Genomic DNA, 17,864 nt, shown 5'->3' with positions numbered 1-17,864 from the left:
AAGTGATATCTCTACTTCTCAATATGCTGTCTAGGTTTGTCATAGCTTTCCAAGGAGCAAGCATTTTTAAATCTCATGGCTGTAGTCACCGTCTGCAGTGATTTTTGTGCCCAAGGAAACAAAATCTCTCACAGCTTCCACAGTAAGGCATCGGCATTCAAATATTTTTAAAGCAAAACAAAAGTTTACTTTGAACTGGCTTAGTCATAAACAGCATCCCGAGCTCAACAGCCTCTGAGCAGCTGTTCTGCAAGTAAGGAAGTGCACCTCTGATCGGAAGACATTGAGCTCTCTGCCTAAGCGGGGAGGGCGCCTCACCGTGGGTCTCACCATGGGAGTCAGAACCACTGCCCCCTGGGAGCCCACGTCTGAGGCTCTGCAGTCCAGGCCCAAGAACACAGGCATGCTGGGGACAGTACTGACACGTGAGGCTTTAAAACCCTCAGAAAACAATAGCATATGGTACGTAGTATTTTCTGATCTGCCTTTGGCAGCCACTATTTTGTATATCGTAATGCGCTCCACCTCATACATTTCAATGACTTTCTAGTGCTTTATTTTTGTGGTGGGGCCAATGCCAAAGCCTTTGACTGTGTGGATCACAATAAACTGTAGAAAATTCTGAAAGAGATGGGAATACCAGACCACCTGACCTGCCTCCTGAGAAACCTGTATGCAGGTCAGGAAGCAACAGTTAGAACTGGATATGGAACAACAGACTGGTTCCAAATAGGAAAAGGAGTACGTCAAGGCTGTATATTGTCACCCTGCTTATTTAACTTATATGCAGAGTACATCATGAGGAACGCTGGGCTGGGAGAAGCACAAGCTGGAATCAAGATTGCCGGGAGAAATATCAATAACCTCAGATATGCAGATGACACCACCCTTATGGCAGAAAGTGAAGAGGAACTCAAAGGCCTCTTGATGAAAGTGAAAGAGGAGAGTGAAAAGGTTGGCTTGAAGCTCAACATTCAGAAAACGAAGATCATGGCATCTGGTCCCATCACTTCATGGGAAATAGATGGGTAAACAGTGGAAACAGTGTCAGACTTTATTTTTGGGGGCTCCAAAATCACTGCAGATGCTGATTGAAGCCAGGAAATTAAAAGCCGCTTACTCCTTGGAAGGAAAGTTATGACCAACCTAGATAGCACATTAAAAAGCAGAGACATTACTTTGCCAACCAAGGTCCGTCTAGTCAAGGCTATGGTTTTTCCCGTGGTCATGTATGGATGTGAGAGTTGGACTGGGAAGAAAGCTGAGCACCGAAGAATTGATGCTTTTGAACTGTGGTGCTGGAGAAGACTCTTGAGAGTCCCTTGGACTGCAAGGAGATCCAACCAGTCCATTCTCAAGGAGATCAGTCCTGGGTGTTCATTGGAAGGACTGATGCTAAAGCTGAAACTCCAATACTCTGGCCACCTCATGCGACGAGCTGACTCACTGGAAAAGAGTCTGATGCTGGGAGGGATTGGGGGTGGGAGGAGACGGGGATGACAGAGAATGAGATGCCTGGATGGCATCACCGACTCGATGGACATGAGTTTGAGTGAACTTCGGGAGTTGGTGATGGACAGGGAGGCCTGGCGTGCTGTGATTCATGGGGTCGCAAAGAGTCGGACACGACTGAGCAACTGAACTGAACTGAATGCATTCCACCTCATACATTTCAATGACTTCCTAGTGCTTTATTTTTGTGGTGGGGCCAATGATACACTTTGCCACACACCGGCCCGACTCACTTTTTTTGAGAGAAGCCAGATTTGGTTTTCCTGGTTAAGTCCTGATTATCTGAGACCACACGGGAACAGGAGCGAGTAAGGCTCACCAAACCATAGGAAGGACAATCCCTAACCAGACCGGAGCTCTAACCCTGCCTCTTGTCACAGTGACCCAGTTCTCAACAGGCAGCCCGCTGCCCTGAAGTTCCCTGCTGCTCTCTTCTCTTTCCGTAAAAACGCTAACAAGCCAACAGAGTCACGCTCAAGTAAAACAAGGGAGTCAGGAGAGGAATTCCACAAAATGGTTAAACCAAGTCCCACATAATTCAAACCTGGAAGTTGCAGTCACCCCCAATTTTTAAAAAATGTATTTCCTTCCAGTACAGCTGATTTACCATGACGTACATCCACACTTTTGAACGCAATGTTTTAGGGTCATAAGAACTTTACACGGGGACTTGATTTTCAACATGGGAGTCACATGAAAAGGTCTTTCTTTACCTTCCCTCCTCAGTAATGCAATGCTATAAAAGTCAGACACAGTACAGTAAAGGCCATTACCTGTCGATGCATAGAATCCTCATTTGCGATTTCATTTTCAGGTTTATCATTGAAGTCATGCACATAGGCAGCTTCGCGCTGTGCGGCGAGGGAGCGTTTCGCTAGGGTAGTGATTCTCTTTTCCATGTCCTCCGTCTGGGCCATGGCCTACACCGGGCATTGCAGAGGAGAAAAGGTAAGCCGTTATCATGGAACACTCCGATACGCTTAAGAGTAACAAAACTGGACTAAATCTTAAGTTTCAAATCAAACATAAAGTTAGCGTCCTCAAAATTAAACTCCTAGAAGTGGCAGTTTTCTCGGACGTGAGCAAAAACGCACCTACCTCAAAGGTCACATTTGCCACGATGGGCAGCCATCTGTCTGAATGTTCTGTCTGGCCACTCGGTTTACCAAGCTTCTTTGCTATATAATAAATCCAAACAGCAAACAAAAAGTATACTAAACTACCCTGTTATTGCAAGAATTCCAGGAGGGAAAGTATCTGGCATGAAGTCAGGACCTCTGTCTGCTACACCATACAGGCGAACGTGACCCAGAACAGGGAGGGATCTACAACAGACCCAAGAGGGAGCTCTGAGGCTCGTTTCCTCGGGTAAAAGTTGGAAAAATCTCATGCAATTTCCTCAAAATTAAAGTAAGACTATTAACGAGAGGAAACAGAAGTCAAAGTGTAACACAACTGGAAGCAGCCTTCTCAAGCAGAGTTAAACCACATGTATGAAATGCTCAAACCAGGACCAGAACTTGCTGCTGGTGCGACTCCTGTCTGCCAGCTCAAAATCCATTTCGGGTCCCTCTGCGGTCACTAAGTAACCAATGTGGGCCAAGTCCTAATATTAAAAGTGAAAGGTCTTAAAAACGCTTTTTCCAGAATTCTTAGCGTATTAAACTCTGCCACCTAATCTCCTCCTGTTGCCAAAGAGTAGTGTGAGAAGGTTATACAAACATGTGCAAATATTTCTGTTTTGAGTTCTCACACAGAATTCCTCACACCAAGCTACTAAACAAGTACACCTGCTGGAACACATGCTGGAGGGGCTCTGTCTGAGACGGTGTCACGGGGGAGGGGTGGGGCAGGGTGGGCGCTGTCTGTCTGCGTACAGAGGAGAGGTGAGGCTCACAGGAGGAGGCCTGAACCCCCAGCACTCTTCTGTTTTCACAGTGACCGTTAGGTAGTTTCTTATAAATCATGACACCCGCAGACACGACCGCCAGAAACATCAGGATTCTACACGGTTACACAGCTTGGGCCTGAGGACCTGAGGGTGAGCAAACGCCACTCGACTGGTCTGACCGCCGGGATCACCGTCACACATCCCTGTCAAGGAGCGGAACCTCAGCAAACCAGAGAAGACGGCCAGGCAAGCTGCCTCGGCAGAGCCCACACAGCATGCTCCCATCTCTCCGAGAGAACGGCCTCCTCCACCAGACTCGCCTGAGCGAATCAGAAGGAAATCTCAGCATCGTCAGAAATACATTCGACAGGCAGGTGTGGGGGATGAACTGGGAGACTGGGACTGGCATATATACACTGCTGATACTACGCATCAAGTCAACAGCGAGTAAGGACCTAGTGTACAGCACAGGGAAGGCTCCTCAGTGCTCTGTGGTGAAGGAAATGGGTAGGAAATCTAAACAACAGGGATATATGTAGATATATATATACACATATACATGACCGATTCAGTTTGCTGCACAGCAGAAATTGACCCAGCAGTGTAAAGCAACTACATGCCAAGAAATGAATGAACGGATAAATGAATGTTTTAAAAGGAACACACTGGGCCCCCTAGAACTTGTAGGAATGAGGAGTCCACACCCAGGGTGCAGCACAGCGCAAGGGCTACCCTCATGTTGGTCCACTGCCAACGGACCGCCTGGATCAGGCCTCTTCTACCCCAGAGACCTTGACACAGAGGCAGGGAGACAGCCTGTCGTGTCTCGCCAGAGCTCTGCTCTTACTCGTGCAGCCATCCCGAGGCTGAGATCACCGGGAGAACAAGGGACCCACAACCACCTCAGGGCAACAGACACGGCCGCCGTCACTCACTTCGCGGACATCCCGCTCCAGTTTCCTGTTCACTTCCTTGGACTTGAGGAGTTTCTTCCTGGCCGTGTCCAGGTCCTCCTCCAGCTCTCTCATGTGGGCAGAGAGAGCTGCCAGGTGCTCTTCCATCTGGCTCTGCTCCCGCAACTGCTTGTCTATGACTTCCTGGAGCTCGCTCATCTTAGCCAGGTTTTGCTCGTGGCTTAGAGAGCCGTCGGACGATCTCTAAGGGGGAAAGGAAGCCTTAGAGAGCCTTGTTTTGGGAGGGAGGAAACACAGCACTTCCGGGAAATCGCTGAGGTCAAAACTGCCTTCTGCACTCTGGGAGTTCACAGGACCCTCACGGCTGCTCAGACCTACATGGTGCATTGGTGATGCTGTCCATCCCGATTAGAACCGGGTGATTAGAGTCAGACTTTGTCTTCTCCTGGACAAAGGGGTGCTTAAGAGATCCTGCAGCTCTGAGCCACAAGTCTAGTTTGCTAGTCATTAAAATACCCCAGGTGGGCGGGTCCTCAATCAGAACGATAAATAGCATGTGATGCCCACCACTACAGCCTTCATACTTTTTTAAAATGAAAGGATACAAATGACAAACCCTTAACTGAAATTACACGATGACTGATCAAACTTACCTCTTTATGTGTAGCACCTAATTCTTCTTCTAACAAACGACACCTTTCGTGTGCTATACGTAATCGCTCTCTCAACTCAAATAAAAGGGGTCGAGTCACTGTGTGTTGATGTGTGTATACACGTTAGTGCACTCCTCATTCTATGCTCACCCTAATACATGGCTACTGTAACAGAGTATCTTTAATGGCTCTCATTGATCTTAACATCAAGAAAATCTGCTTGTTAACAGCTTTAAATTCTAAGTTTGAGAGAACAAATGTTATCCTAAATTAATTCTAGTACCCAGTTTTTAACTGCAAATTGATATACAGAATATAATAAATCTTGAGACATTTATGCCAACTAATACTTTTTTAACTGGGGGCTTCCCAGGTGGCTCAGTGGTAAAGAATCTGCCTGCCAATGCAAGAGGGCAGGTTCAATCCCTGGGTCGCGAAGATCCCCTAGAGTAGAAGACGGCCACCCACTCCAGTATTCTTGCCTGGGAAGCCCCATGAAGAGAGGAGCGTGGTGGGCTACAGTCCACAGGGTCGCAAAGATACGGACATGCCTGAGCCATATAAAACTCTGACTTCTTACAGAAAAAATGTATTTACAAGAATTCAAGAAGCTCAAAAGTCAACTAGTTACATAAATACATGCATCATCCACCTAACAAGGCAGCAAGTGTACAAATCCAGGAGGTTTGGGTGGCTGGTACCTTCTCATCCAGGGCCTTGTGGTGGTCAAAAAGAAATTTCAGCGCCCTGAGCACCTCCACCTCGCTGGTCATGCTGGCTGGGGGCTGCTCCTGCTGCTTGCCCGCCGTCATCTGGAGGGACGGCATGTTCTGGGAAATCAGGAACTCCAGGTGCTCCAGCAGCAGCTGCAGGGCGGGGCCAAAGGAGCACCTTCAACCTCACACTTGCATTCAGGGTCGGTAACTCCTCTCAGCCTCACGCTAAAGCCGAAACCATGCTAAGGCACATCGGAATCCTGCCAGTTCTGTCTAAAGCTAGGGTGGACTTCCCAGGTGGCCCAGTAGTTAAGACTCCACACTTCTGCAGGGTCATGGGTTTTAATCCCTGGTCGGGGAACTAAGATCCCACAAAAAGTGTAGCGTGGACAAAAATGTAAGTGAAGAGAACTCCCCCTCGAATGTACTAAAATTACATTAGCTCTCATCATAAATTTGAAGCAAGGTATGAGAACCCCGAACTGATCCACCCCAGTCTGCTCAGTGGGAAGATGTGAAAAATGACTTTAAAATCAGACAGAATTTAAAGTCACTAACACGGAGCCCAGTGCTGACCCCCGCGGGGCAAATGTCAACACGTGAGAATCCCCCTACTGACCCTGGTGTTGTTTCTTTCGGCTCTGAGCTCGGCGAGTTCTTCTTCCCTTTCCAGGAGCTGCTTCTTGTATACATTTACCTCCTCGTTAGAAGCTGGAGACTTCTAGAAAACAATTAAATGAGTCACTAAATGCAAACACAAGTTAAAAAGAGAGCGAGACAATGAAGACTGACCCTGTCAAGTCTCTCCAGGCTCCACACAAAGGATCTCCCTGCCCCCTCACAGAAGAGGGGGTCCGCCGACCCCAAGACCACACACGCCACCACAACTCAGACCGGCCATCAGCCTCCACCACGACCTGGCTGGCACGCGGCAAGAGAGAACCCAGAATCCAAGCCTGCCTTCTCAACACCCAGGGATGTCTGAGAAACATTCCTAAACATAAACCTAACAACAAAGTGGATGAAGAGATTCTTAAACGACACACAGACAAGTGACCTAGAACCACTGGGGAGAGTGAAGAAGAAAGGTAAGGTCTACAAGGCCACCAGGCTTTGGAGTGTTCCTCCGGGAAAAAGGCTGATGGCACCCCAAGGCCATCTGTTAGCTTGACCCCACTGAAGTCACACAGTCATTCAATAAACTGGTTAAAATGTTAAACTCATGTTATATGTATTTTACCACAATTTGCGTGCACGCGGGGCCGTCCACGTGGTGAACTTGCTCAAATTGAACCACACGGCGTCATCCATTCTTCTGTTTTTCTTGGCACAGATACAAAAATCCTGGGCTACGTATCCCCTATTCCATACTGAGTATGCAGCACCCAGAGTAGTGCCCTACACTTGTAAGAGGCATGTAGTAGACATGTGAAGCCATGAGGGTGTATGTTATACACATAAGCAGTAGGTACCCGTCATTAAAATCCTGGACACACTGGTCTGTGCTTTGTAAGACAGGGGACGTTAAGGGGCTTAGCCTTTCTGCTTCAAGGACTGACTCTCTAGCTCGATCCACACGCTCCAGAGACTCCTCCAGCCAGTGTTTCCCTTCTTTGTAAGAAGGGAGACGTTAAGGGGCTTAGCCTTTTTGCTTCAAGGACTGGCTCTCTAGCTCAGTCCACGTGCCCCAGAGACTCCTCCAGCCAGTGTTTCCCTTCTTGTGGGGCTCCCGCCCATCCTCCGCGCAGCACCAGCACAACCTCTTACAAGGTCAACTTGCTGGGGTCGATCCTGCCCACTAAGGTCAAAACGCCCTGCCCGGCAGGGCCCACAACCAAGCTAACAAAAGGAAACACAACCCCAACGCTTCGCCGGGTGAGGGCCAATCTGACGGGCCCAGCCCCCGGCTGCTCTCACCTCAGGGCACTCTGCTTCCAGAACTCGGTCCGAGGCCAAGCTCCTCCTTGTCTTGGCCTTTGCTTTGGGGTTGCAGCACTGGAATAACGCCCACAGGCGGGCCCTTCTGCGACCCATCCTCGCGGATAGGGGCAGACCCCCACTCGGGGCAACTGCTGTTTCACAGTAGGATACCTCAGCTCCTGAGCTATCACCACTGATCTCACACTATGACCACCGCTCTCACACACACACTGCTCTCACACACACCGCTCTCACACTATGACCACCAGGACCACTGTCTCAAGGAGAAATGGCACGAAGTCTCTGCCCCCAGCACGTCTCCCAGGAGCACGGAACCAGAACCCACTCAGTCACAAGGGGTTCCATGGTAACAGGGGGGCTGGGCTCGGGCATCAACGGTGCAGAGCGGGGGAGGGGCTGCCAAAAAGATGGCAGGTGAGTGTGGGGTACGGGAGAGGGAAGGGCGTGCCAACAGCTCAGGCCCACCGCCAAACATGACCCTGCAAGGAACTGGTCACAGTCGGACCGAACAGTTTAAACTGCTTCAGAAACCACCACCACTAGGAATGAGCATGTCTTCTAAGTGGCCTTCTGCCCCCTCCACCCCCCAAACAAGCCTTCAGTGAGGCTACAGAAAGGGTACCCCTGAACTCAAGGGCATCCCCAGAACCCACCCAGCTGAGGAGGACTCACCGCGCCAGCCGCCCCTCACTCTCACCCTGAGCTCAGTCCTCCCTGACTGACTCCCTCACTCGAGCTCAGCAAGGGATTGACCAACCTCGCTCCAGGCACTTAAAATGAACCCACAGTGGGTACAGGGGTTCATTCAACCTGCTGCGAACTCGCCCTCTTAACTTCGACCCTGGGCTACCAGATGATTCTGCCCCGTGGGGGCTGCACAGTGGAGGTCTGGGGTGTCCCTGACTCGAGCCGCGGCAGCCAGCGCCTCCCAGACCCCGCCAGGTGCTGCCTCTCCCTCCGCCCCCGAGTCTCCCACCCCCTCTCCTGGCCCCACTCCCACCCAGAGTGGTGGCTCTCCACTCGCCAGGGCACAGGCCACACTGCTCCTGGCTCAGCCCGGACCTCTGCTGTCACTTGAGGACCTCAGGCCCCGGGGTGCTTGGGGTCCTATATCCACCCATCTCAGAAATTACAGACTCTGGGAGAGACAGAGGACAGTTTGGGGTCCCTCCCGCAGGTCACCCTGAACACGTTCTCTTTTTTTGGCTTTATCTACTGGAGTTCTCTGAGATGTCTTTTTGATACCTCAACTACTGTTTTCAAAAAGACTGTAAAATCACTGTGCTCAACTTTAAGAATAAAATCTTCATTTTCAACCTTAAAATGAAACTGGAGGCAAGACTAAACGCAGTCAATTTTTCAAACTGAAAAAGAAAACCCACATGTGACCACGTCACAGAATACAGGTCACGTAACCCCTCCCTCAGCCTTCTCCACCCCCAGCAGCCCGTCATGACAAGGCCCGCTCTGGGCCGGCAGGGACAGGGGAAGTGACCTGACCGGCTCCTCTGTCCCCAGGCTGCATGGGCCGCTTGTTCCACCTTCTTCACAAGGTCACGTGGCACTGAAACAGCCCAGGCAAGCTGGGGATTCTGATCAGAAACACAACCGTGGGTACTAGGCAAGGACCCCTGGTTCTTGTTTACCCCGGTAGCAAATAGAGATGATCAATACAATTACTGTGACTGTTACATGTGGCTTCAGATAAGAGAAGACACCCAGGGCGTCCCCACTTCCAGTTGCAGACGAAAGCAGCTTGTAGGGCAGCCCACCGAGAGCTAGAAAAGCTAAACACAGTTTAAAGGAGGTCCTTGAAAGTGAGAGTGAAGTCGCTCAGTCGTGTCCGACTCTTTGCGACCCTTTAGACTGTAGCCTACCAGGCTCCACCGTCCATGGGATTTTCCAGGCAACAGTACTGGAATGGATTGCCATTTCCTTCTCCAGGGGATCTTCCCAACCCAGGGCTCAAACCCGGGTGTCCTGCATTGCAGACAGATGCTTTACAGTCTGAGCCAGAGGACCTTAGGCAGCCACAATCCAAGATTTCGAACAGAAAGGAAGCCCAGTGAGGGAGCTGGAGACTGAGAGGGCCGCTCCTTTCCTTGGGGCATCTGAACAAAGCTGACTCTGCGAAGAAAAGGCAGGGAAAAAGTCAAGCAGAGGGGGACTGGCTAACACAGCTCTGGACAGTTCCTTGGGCTGGGAAGACAAAAATTTGAGCGGAGGCCTCACAAGTCAGGCCGGATGACAGAGACCAAGCTCCCCAAGAAAAGGGAGGCACAGAAAACGCACCCAACACTCAGCCCAAACCGGCTAAGTGCTGAGTATCAGTCGCCTCGTGGTGCTCAGGAGACAGAAGGTGGGCTTCAGGACCTGCCAAGAAGGGCAGGCCCTGGGAGGCACCCCCGGCTTCCAGATGGAGACGCTGGAGGGCTCCTCCCTGGGGTCGGGGGGACGGTGGGGGAAGGCTGCTGAGACTGAGCTTACAAGGACCCCCCAGCCTCAAGTCACTCAAACCCTGAGTGAACAAGAGAGCTCTGTGTCCACTAGAGGTATGTGTCAGAGGAAACTCTGGAGAAAACAGCATCACCAGAACCTCTAGGGTTTTCCATACAGAATGTCCAACATGCAACCAAAAAAGCAAAAAAGGGTGTAACAACAAATACGAGCAAGGGAAAAAGAACCGAAACAGATCCAGAGGTATCAGTGTATATCAGCATATCAGAGGTGTGCTAGCGGGATCAGATGCAAACGTCACCAGTTCAAAAATACACTTGAAAAAAGGAACAACTTCTGAGAATCAAAAGCGATTCTAGAGCTTTAAAATAACAGTGAACTGAATTTAAGAACTCAGTCTCTGGGCTTAACATCAAATTAGACGTAGTTGAAGAGAGGATCAGTGAACTGAAGGATGGATTAGTTAAAAAACATATATATGTGGGGAAAAAAGTATAGCATATATCTGAGGAGCCCGTTGTTAAACTACGTTGTTAAAAACTACTATAAATGGAGACCCTCATGGTGGAGAAAAGACAGAGAGGGGAATAAGAAATGCCTCCGGCGGCGCAGGTGCAGACGCGGGAGACGCCCGGCTCTGGCGGCGCAGGCGCGGGAGACGCCCGGCTCTGGCGGCGCAGGCGCGGGAGACGCCCGGCTCCAGGGCAACCGACCACGTGCAGAATCGTGGCTGAGATGAGCTACCCCGCGCCCAGGGTTAGGACAGTGGCCGAGAGGAGCTGTACCACGTCCAGGAGGCGGTGGCTGCTTGGGCACCGGCGGGCTGAGAGGAGCTGATCCACATTCAAAGCAGGAGGGGCGGCCTTGAGGAGATACCCCTCATCCAAGGTAAGGTACAGCGGCTGCGCCTCGCTGGAGCAGCTGGGAAGAGATACTCCACGACCAAGTGGAATATAAGAATCCACTGTTCTGGGGAGGAAGGAACAAGATGGCGGAGGGATAAGACGGCGAGACCACTTTCTCCCCTACAAATTCATCAAAAGAACTTTTGAACGCGGAGTAAAGTCCACAAAACAACTTCTGAATACTGGCAGAGGACATCAGGCTCCCAGAAAAGCAGCCCATTGTCTTCTAAAGGAGAGAGAAGAAATCCAACTCCACCCACCAGAACACCGACACATGCTTCCCTAACCAGGGAACCGGGACAAGTCACCCGTCCAACCCCACACACACAGCTAAAAAACTACATAATAAAGAGAACTCCACGAACTGCAAGAAGAGGGAAAGGCCACCCCAAGCAAAGCAATATAAGCAAGATGAAGAGGCAGAGAAATACCCAGCAAGTAAAGGAACAAGATAATTGCCCACCAACACAAACAAAAGAAGGAGATATAGGGGATTTACCTGATAAAGAATTTCAAATTTTGATGTTGAAAATGATTCAAAATCTTGAAAGCAAAATGGAGTTACAGATAAATAAGCTGGAGAAAAGGATTGAGAAGATGGAAGAAAGATTTAATAAGGACTTAGAAGAAATAAAAAAGAGTCAATATACAATGAATAATGCAATAGATGAGATCAGAAACACTCTGGAGGGAACAAACAGTAGAATAACAGAGGCAGAAGACAGGATAAGCGAACTAGAAGATAGAATTGTAGAAATAAATGAAACAGAGAGGAAAAAAGAAAAACGAATTAAAAGAAATGAGGACAAAATTAGAGACCTCTGGGACAATGTTAAACGCTCCAACATTCGAATCATAGGAGTCCCAGAAGAAGAAGACAAAAAGAAAGACCATGAGAGAATACTTGAGGAGATAATAGTTGAAAACTTCCCTAAAATGGGGAAAGAAATAATCACCCAAGTCCAAGAAACCCAGAGAGTCCCCAACAGGATAAACACAAGGCGAAATACTCCAAGACACATATTAATCAAATTAACAAAGATCAAACACAAAGAACAAATATTAAAAGCAGCAAGGGAAAAGCAGCAAATAACACATAAGGGGATTCCCATAAGGATAACAGCTGATCTTTCAACAGAAACTCTTCAGGCCAGAAGGGAGTGGCAAGACATACTTAAGGTGATGAAAGAAAATACCCTACAGCCCAGATTACTATACCCAGCAAGGATCTCATTCAAATATGAAGGAGAAATCAAAAGCTTTACAGACAAGCAAAAGCTGAGGAAATTCAGCATCACCAAACCAGCTCTCCAACAAATGCTAAAGGATCTTCTCTAGACAGGAAACACAGAAAGAGTGTATAAACTTGAACCCAAAGCAATAAAGAAAATGGCTACGGGATCGTACTTATCAATAATTACCTTAAACGTAAATGGGTTGAAATTTTCAAAAAGGCTAGGAAACAATTCTCATAGCCATCAATAGTACAGTGTTGAGTTCATGAATAGTTTTTAAAGTTTGGGACAAACTGTAGTATTTGCTATTTGAAGTACTATTTGTAATTGGCATATTACGATGTAACATTGGTCTTCATTTCCAACTTAAAACGCCTAAAAATGCCTAACAGGTTTTTAGATTTGTGAACTTTAGTTGAAATGTATTTTACGATGTTACTAAACCTGCAGAAATATTGAAATATTTCAGAGAACTTAAAAAAAAACTACTATAAATGGAGACCCTCATGGTGGAGAAAAGACAGAGAGGGGAATAAGAAATGCCTACAGGGGTTGAAACTTAAGAGTCTCTTAATGAAAGTGAAAGAGGAGAGTGAAAAAGCTGGCATAAAACTCAACATTCAAAAAATGAAGATCATGGCATACGGCCCCATCACTTCATGGCAAATAAATGGGGAAACAATGGAAACAGTGACAGATTTTATTTTCTTGGGCTCCAAAATTACTGCAGATGGTGAAATTAAAAGATGCTTGCTCCTTGGAAGGAAAGCTATGACAAACCTAGACAGCATATTAAAAAGCAGAGACATTACTTTGCCGACAAAGGTTCATTTAGCCAAAGCTATGTAGGAGTTCATTTAGTACTAGTTCATTTGGTCAAAGCCAGCAGTCATGTATGGATGTGAGAGTTGACCCATGAAGAAGGCTGAATGCCAAAGAACCAATGCTTCTGAACTATGGTGTTGGAGTAGACTCTTGAGAGCCCCGTGGACTGCAAGGAGATCCAACCTGTCAATCCGAAAGCAAATCAGTCCTGAATATTCATTGGAAAGACTGGTGCTGAAGCTCCAATACTTTGGCCTCCTGATGCGAAGAACTGACTCATTGGAAAAGAACCTGATGCTGGGGAAGACTGAAGGCAGGAGGAGAAGGCGATGACAGAGGATGAGATGGTTGGATGGTATCACCGACTCAATGGACATGAGCTTGAGCAGGCTCCGGGAGTCGGTGATGGACAAAGAAGCCTGGCATGCTGCAGTCCATGGTGTCGCCACGTGTCCGACACTGAGCGACTGAACTGAATGACAGGGACAGTGGCAAGAGTTGGCTCAAGAATCAGACCATTGACTCAGAAATGAAAACCACACATTGGTTTTGGCAACTCCGCGGGTGCCTAAGGCAAGAAGAAAATGTTCAAGCGCTCAGAGGAAAAAAGGTGTGGCTTTGAATGGCACAGCAACACTGAGAGCTGACTTTTCAAGAACAAGGAAGTCAGAAGATAATGGACTGGCATCCGTAAAATGCTGGAAAACAACCACCCACACACCTGGAATTCTATACCCCACAGAAACACTCTTCCAAAGTGAAAGCAAAATAAAGACTTTTAGGGCAAGTGGAAATGAGACAACTCATCACCCACAGACATGAACTAAAAAAATATTAAGGCAGTGCTTTGGGAAAAAGAAGAGTCTCTGACAGAAATATAAAAAACAAGACCAACAATGAGGTAACTGTGAGGGTAAATATTAACTCTACAAAACAATGATGTTAACGCCAAAAATATATCTAACAATTTAAAGTATAACAGTGACATGGAGGAAACAGTCGTGTCAGGGAGGCAGTAAAAGTACTAAGTTAGACTTGAATGTAAAACACACGCTCTATCTGTGAATGGACACCCAACAACCTGACAGAGGAGTACAGAACTAGAAAAAGACTTCACACTTCTACAAGAAGCAAGAGAAAAGAACACAGAACAGGTGAGACAGACAGAAAACAAACAGTAACACGGTATCTACGCACTGAAATATCAGCATTATAAACAGAGCAAATACTCTCATTAAAAGATAAAAAGTGTCGAACTGATGACAATGAAAACCGTACACTAGTCACAGAGGTTCCTGTTAAGATGGAAGATCTTTTAGACAGGTGAAGGTAAAAGATACCCAGGCAAACAAGGACAGAAAACTGATGTGGCAATATCACTGTCAAATAGTGTCTAAAGTAAGAAGCATCACTAGCCTTAAAAAGGAGCTTCTCATACTGAAACAAGTTCAGTCCAGCAAGAACATGAGGATTCCACATTTGAATGTACCGAATAACATAACCTCAAAATATCAATACATAAAACTGACAGAAATAGAAAAGGAGTAACAGCCAAGTTCATACTCACAGTGGAAGACGTTAAAGACACATCTCTCAGGGAACTGGGCTCCCTGGGACGTAGTCACCCGCAGCCATGAAGTACCTGAATTGCGACTGGCTCTACGATGAGATGTGCTGCAAGCATGAAACACACACTGGATTTTAAAGACTTAGCGTGAACAAAAGAACGTGAAATATTTCATTAGGTTTTATCATGTTGATTACACACTGAAATGATAATATTTTTGGGTGTGTTAAAATAAAATACATTGCAAGTAATTTCACCTACTTCTGCTTTACAAAACGTGGCTACCGGAATCCGAATTACATGAGTCACAAACCTGATCTAACTGATACACACGGAATATTGCTTTCTCACTGATACATATTATTTTCAAGGGCCCAAGGAACATATCACAAAATGAATATATATTGGGCCATTAGGAAAGCTCAAACTCTTTCAAAGGACTGAACTAATGCGGGGTACACTTAGGGGCTGCAGTGGGCTGACGGTCTATGTGCCTCAAACTGCACCCCGCATGCGGTGATGAGCCCAGGAGGCAGGCACTCTGGGAGGGCTCAGGGCAGGAGGGAACGGGCGCCCATGCTGTGAGGACAGGGAGAAGCAGCAGGCAGTCTAGGAACCCGGAGACAGGCCTCACCAGACGTGGCACCCGCTGGTGCTCTTGGGACTTGCCAGCCTCCAGTACTATAAGAAACAACTTTCTGTTGTTTTTCAGCTAGTCTATGGTATTTATAACAGTAGCCCCAAAAGACTAAGACGGGGCTCTTCATGGAACTAAGCTAGAAATCAAAAAAGGGTCACTAGAAAAACATCCCCAAACATTAAGTTAAATGACATACTGCCTGAAGAATTTCATGAATATCATTTTAAAAAACACAATGAAAATTAGAAAACACTTTTCCATAAAAAATCTGGCCTACTCAAACTGTGGGACGCAGCAAACTGTGTTTAGAGGGTAACTTAAAGCCTTACGCACATATACTGGGAAAGAAGGAAGGCTAAAAATCAATTAAGCCTCTATCCCTGCTGCTGCTGCTAAGTCACTTCAGTCATGTCCGACTCTGTGCGACCCCATAGACGGCAGCCCACCAGGCTCCCCCATCCCTGGGATTCTCCAGGCAAGAATACTGGAGTGGGTTGCCATTTCCTTCTCCAATGCATGAAGTCAAAAGTCAAAAGACAAGTTGCTCAGTCGTGTCCGACCCTTAGCGACCCCATGGGCTGCAGAAACCAGAAAAAAAGCAAAGCAAACGAAACACAAGGCAGATGGGGAAAAAAGGAGCAGAAAATAAGGAAACTGAAAGCAAATACAGAATTTTTTCTAAACAAAGCCAAAAGTGGGCTCTTTGAAAGGACTGCCAAAACTGATAAACCCCTAGAGAGACTGATTAAGAAAAACAGACAAAGCACAAATCACCAGTATCAAGGGTTTTTCAAAGGAGACAACACATCTTGCAGATAAGAAAGATATGATGAACCACAGTTCACTTACTAATTGGAGAGTCTGCTGGCCTCAATAAATTCCTAGCAGGGGGGAAAGGCTTTACATAACTAGACCCAAGAAGACATACAAAATCAGAAAATCTTATTTGCATGAAAAACATTACATCTGAAATTAAAAGCCTCCCCACAATGAAACCAACTGGTTTTGCCAATCAATTCTTCCAAAAATCGAGGGAAGGAAACAGTAATCTCACAGGAACTCTGGGGATAAACAAGGAACACTCTCCAACCTTGTTTTATAAGACTAGCATAACCTTGATACTAAAACCAACCAGGAAGAAGTACAAGAAAGTAACACTACAGACTCTGAATATAGATGAAATAATCCTAAATAAAACATTAACAAATAAAATCCAACAGAAGGAGAATACATCGAGATCAGGTTGGGGTTGTTCTAGAATCAGAAAATTTTTTAAAAGTTAAATCACCACATAAAAGAAAAGTCACCTGTTTCAAAATCTACAGAAAATAAACTTAAGAAAACTTAATGTAATAATTTCAGTGCATGACTACGAAAAAACTCTTAGTAAGCCAACAGAGAAGAATTTACATATTTTGATAAAAATATCTATTAAAAAACTAATATCAGTAGAGAGACAGGAAGATGGTGGAGAAACAGGACGGGGTGACCACTTTCTCCCCCACAAATTCAGCAAAAGAACATTTGACCGCTGAGTAAATCCCACAAAACAACCTCTGAATGCCGGCAGAGGACATTAGGCACCCAGAAAAGCAGCCCATTGTCTTCGAAAGGAGATAGGAAATAGTATAAAAGATAAAAAGAGAGACTAAAGAGGGAGAGACGGAGCTCTGTCCTGGGAAGGGAGGCTTGAAAAAGGAGAGAAGTTTCCAAACACCAGGAAACACTCACTGGCGAGTCTGTGGCGAGCCTTGGAACTTCAGAGGGCAACATAACCAGCAGAAAAAAAGAAATAAATAATTAAAACCCACAGACTAAGTGCCCAGAGGAAACTCAGCGGAGAAGCAGCACAACCGCCCGCACCCGCCACCAGCAAGCAGGGGCTTGGCAGGGAGGCGCGGCGGCATCGCTTAGAGCGAGGACCGGGCCTGTGCCCCGAGGGCAATCTGAGGGCGCTAACTTAAGACAGCCAAGCAGACCGTGGGATAGCGACCCCGCGAAAAGGCGAAAAACCCCAACCTAAGACACCACCAGACCCGCTCACAGAACAAAGGACTGAGCAGAGCTAGCTGGCTGCAGTCGGCCCACCCCACATCCCCCACCGAGACAGGCAGGGGAGCGCAGCCAGAGCCAGAAGGGGGCAACCGCGGCCCCAGAGAGGCTTCCCCTACCAACCTGCAGGCAGGCTTCATTGCTAACCAAGACTTCTTGGGTTCGGGCCAGTCAATATCCACCTGAGAAGGTGCGCCGGTTGTACACCCAGAAAACTGAGTGGCAGGGACCAGGGAGGCGATAAGTCGCAGCAACCGCGTTCGCCAAATGCCTGGTCACCTGAGCTGCTCAGACCGGGGAAGGCACAAAACGCAGGCCCAACCAAGTCTGCGCTTTTGTGGAGTACCCGAGTACCTGAACCTGAGCTGCTCAGACCTGGGAAGTGCATGCAACCCAGCGACGGCCGCGGACAGTTCCCGGCAGAGCAACCGAGAGCCTGAGCAGCATAAACAGGGAAAGCACACACGCCGTGAGAGGGGGCAATCCCAGTGTGGCCGAGACACTGCGAGCACTCCCCACAGACGCCAGTGATATTTGTTAGCAGCGTTCCTCCCTC

General features: G+C 47.6%; 1 protein-coding gene across 4 annotated transcripts in view; it reads right to left on the bottom strand.

Moving 5' to 3' along the window:
- The window catches only part of LOC129560651 (liprin-alpha-1-like), a 41,809-nt gene that overhangs the window by 14,293 nt on the left and 9,652 nt on the right, over positions 1 to 17,864 (bottom strand). For all 4 annotated transcript variants that reach the window (XM_088845083.1, XM_088845082.1, XM_088845085.1 and 1 more), the window contains exons 2-5: positions 6,306 to 6,407; positions 5,672 to 5,836; positions 4,339 to 4,560; positions 2,286 to 2,432 (exon numbers count right to left, since the gene is read on the bottom strand). In XM_088845083.1, the coding sequence (XP_088701209.1) occupies positions 2,286 to 2,432; positions 4,339 to 4,560; positions 5,672 to 5,836; positions 6,306 to 6,407 (636 nt within the window). The remainder of the gene's footprint in view (positions 1 to 2,285; positions 2,433 to 4,338; positions 4,561 to 5,671; positions 5,837 to 6,305; positions 6,408 to 17,864) is intronic.

Source organism: Moschus berezovskii, chromosome 17 (assembly GCF_049115385.1).
Source record: "Moschus berezovskii isolate FMDL1 chromosome 17, NW_MosBer_1.0, whole genome shotgun sequence".
Taxonomy (NCBI): domain Eukaryota; kingdom Metazoa; phylum Chordata; class Mammalia; order Artiodactyla; family Moschidae; genus Moschus; species Moschus berezovskii.
Note: the sequence above shows the minus strand (reverse complement) of the source record. Positions and strands in the feature narration are given on the sequence as shown.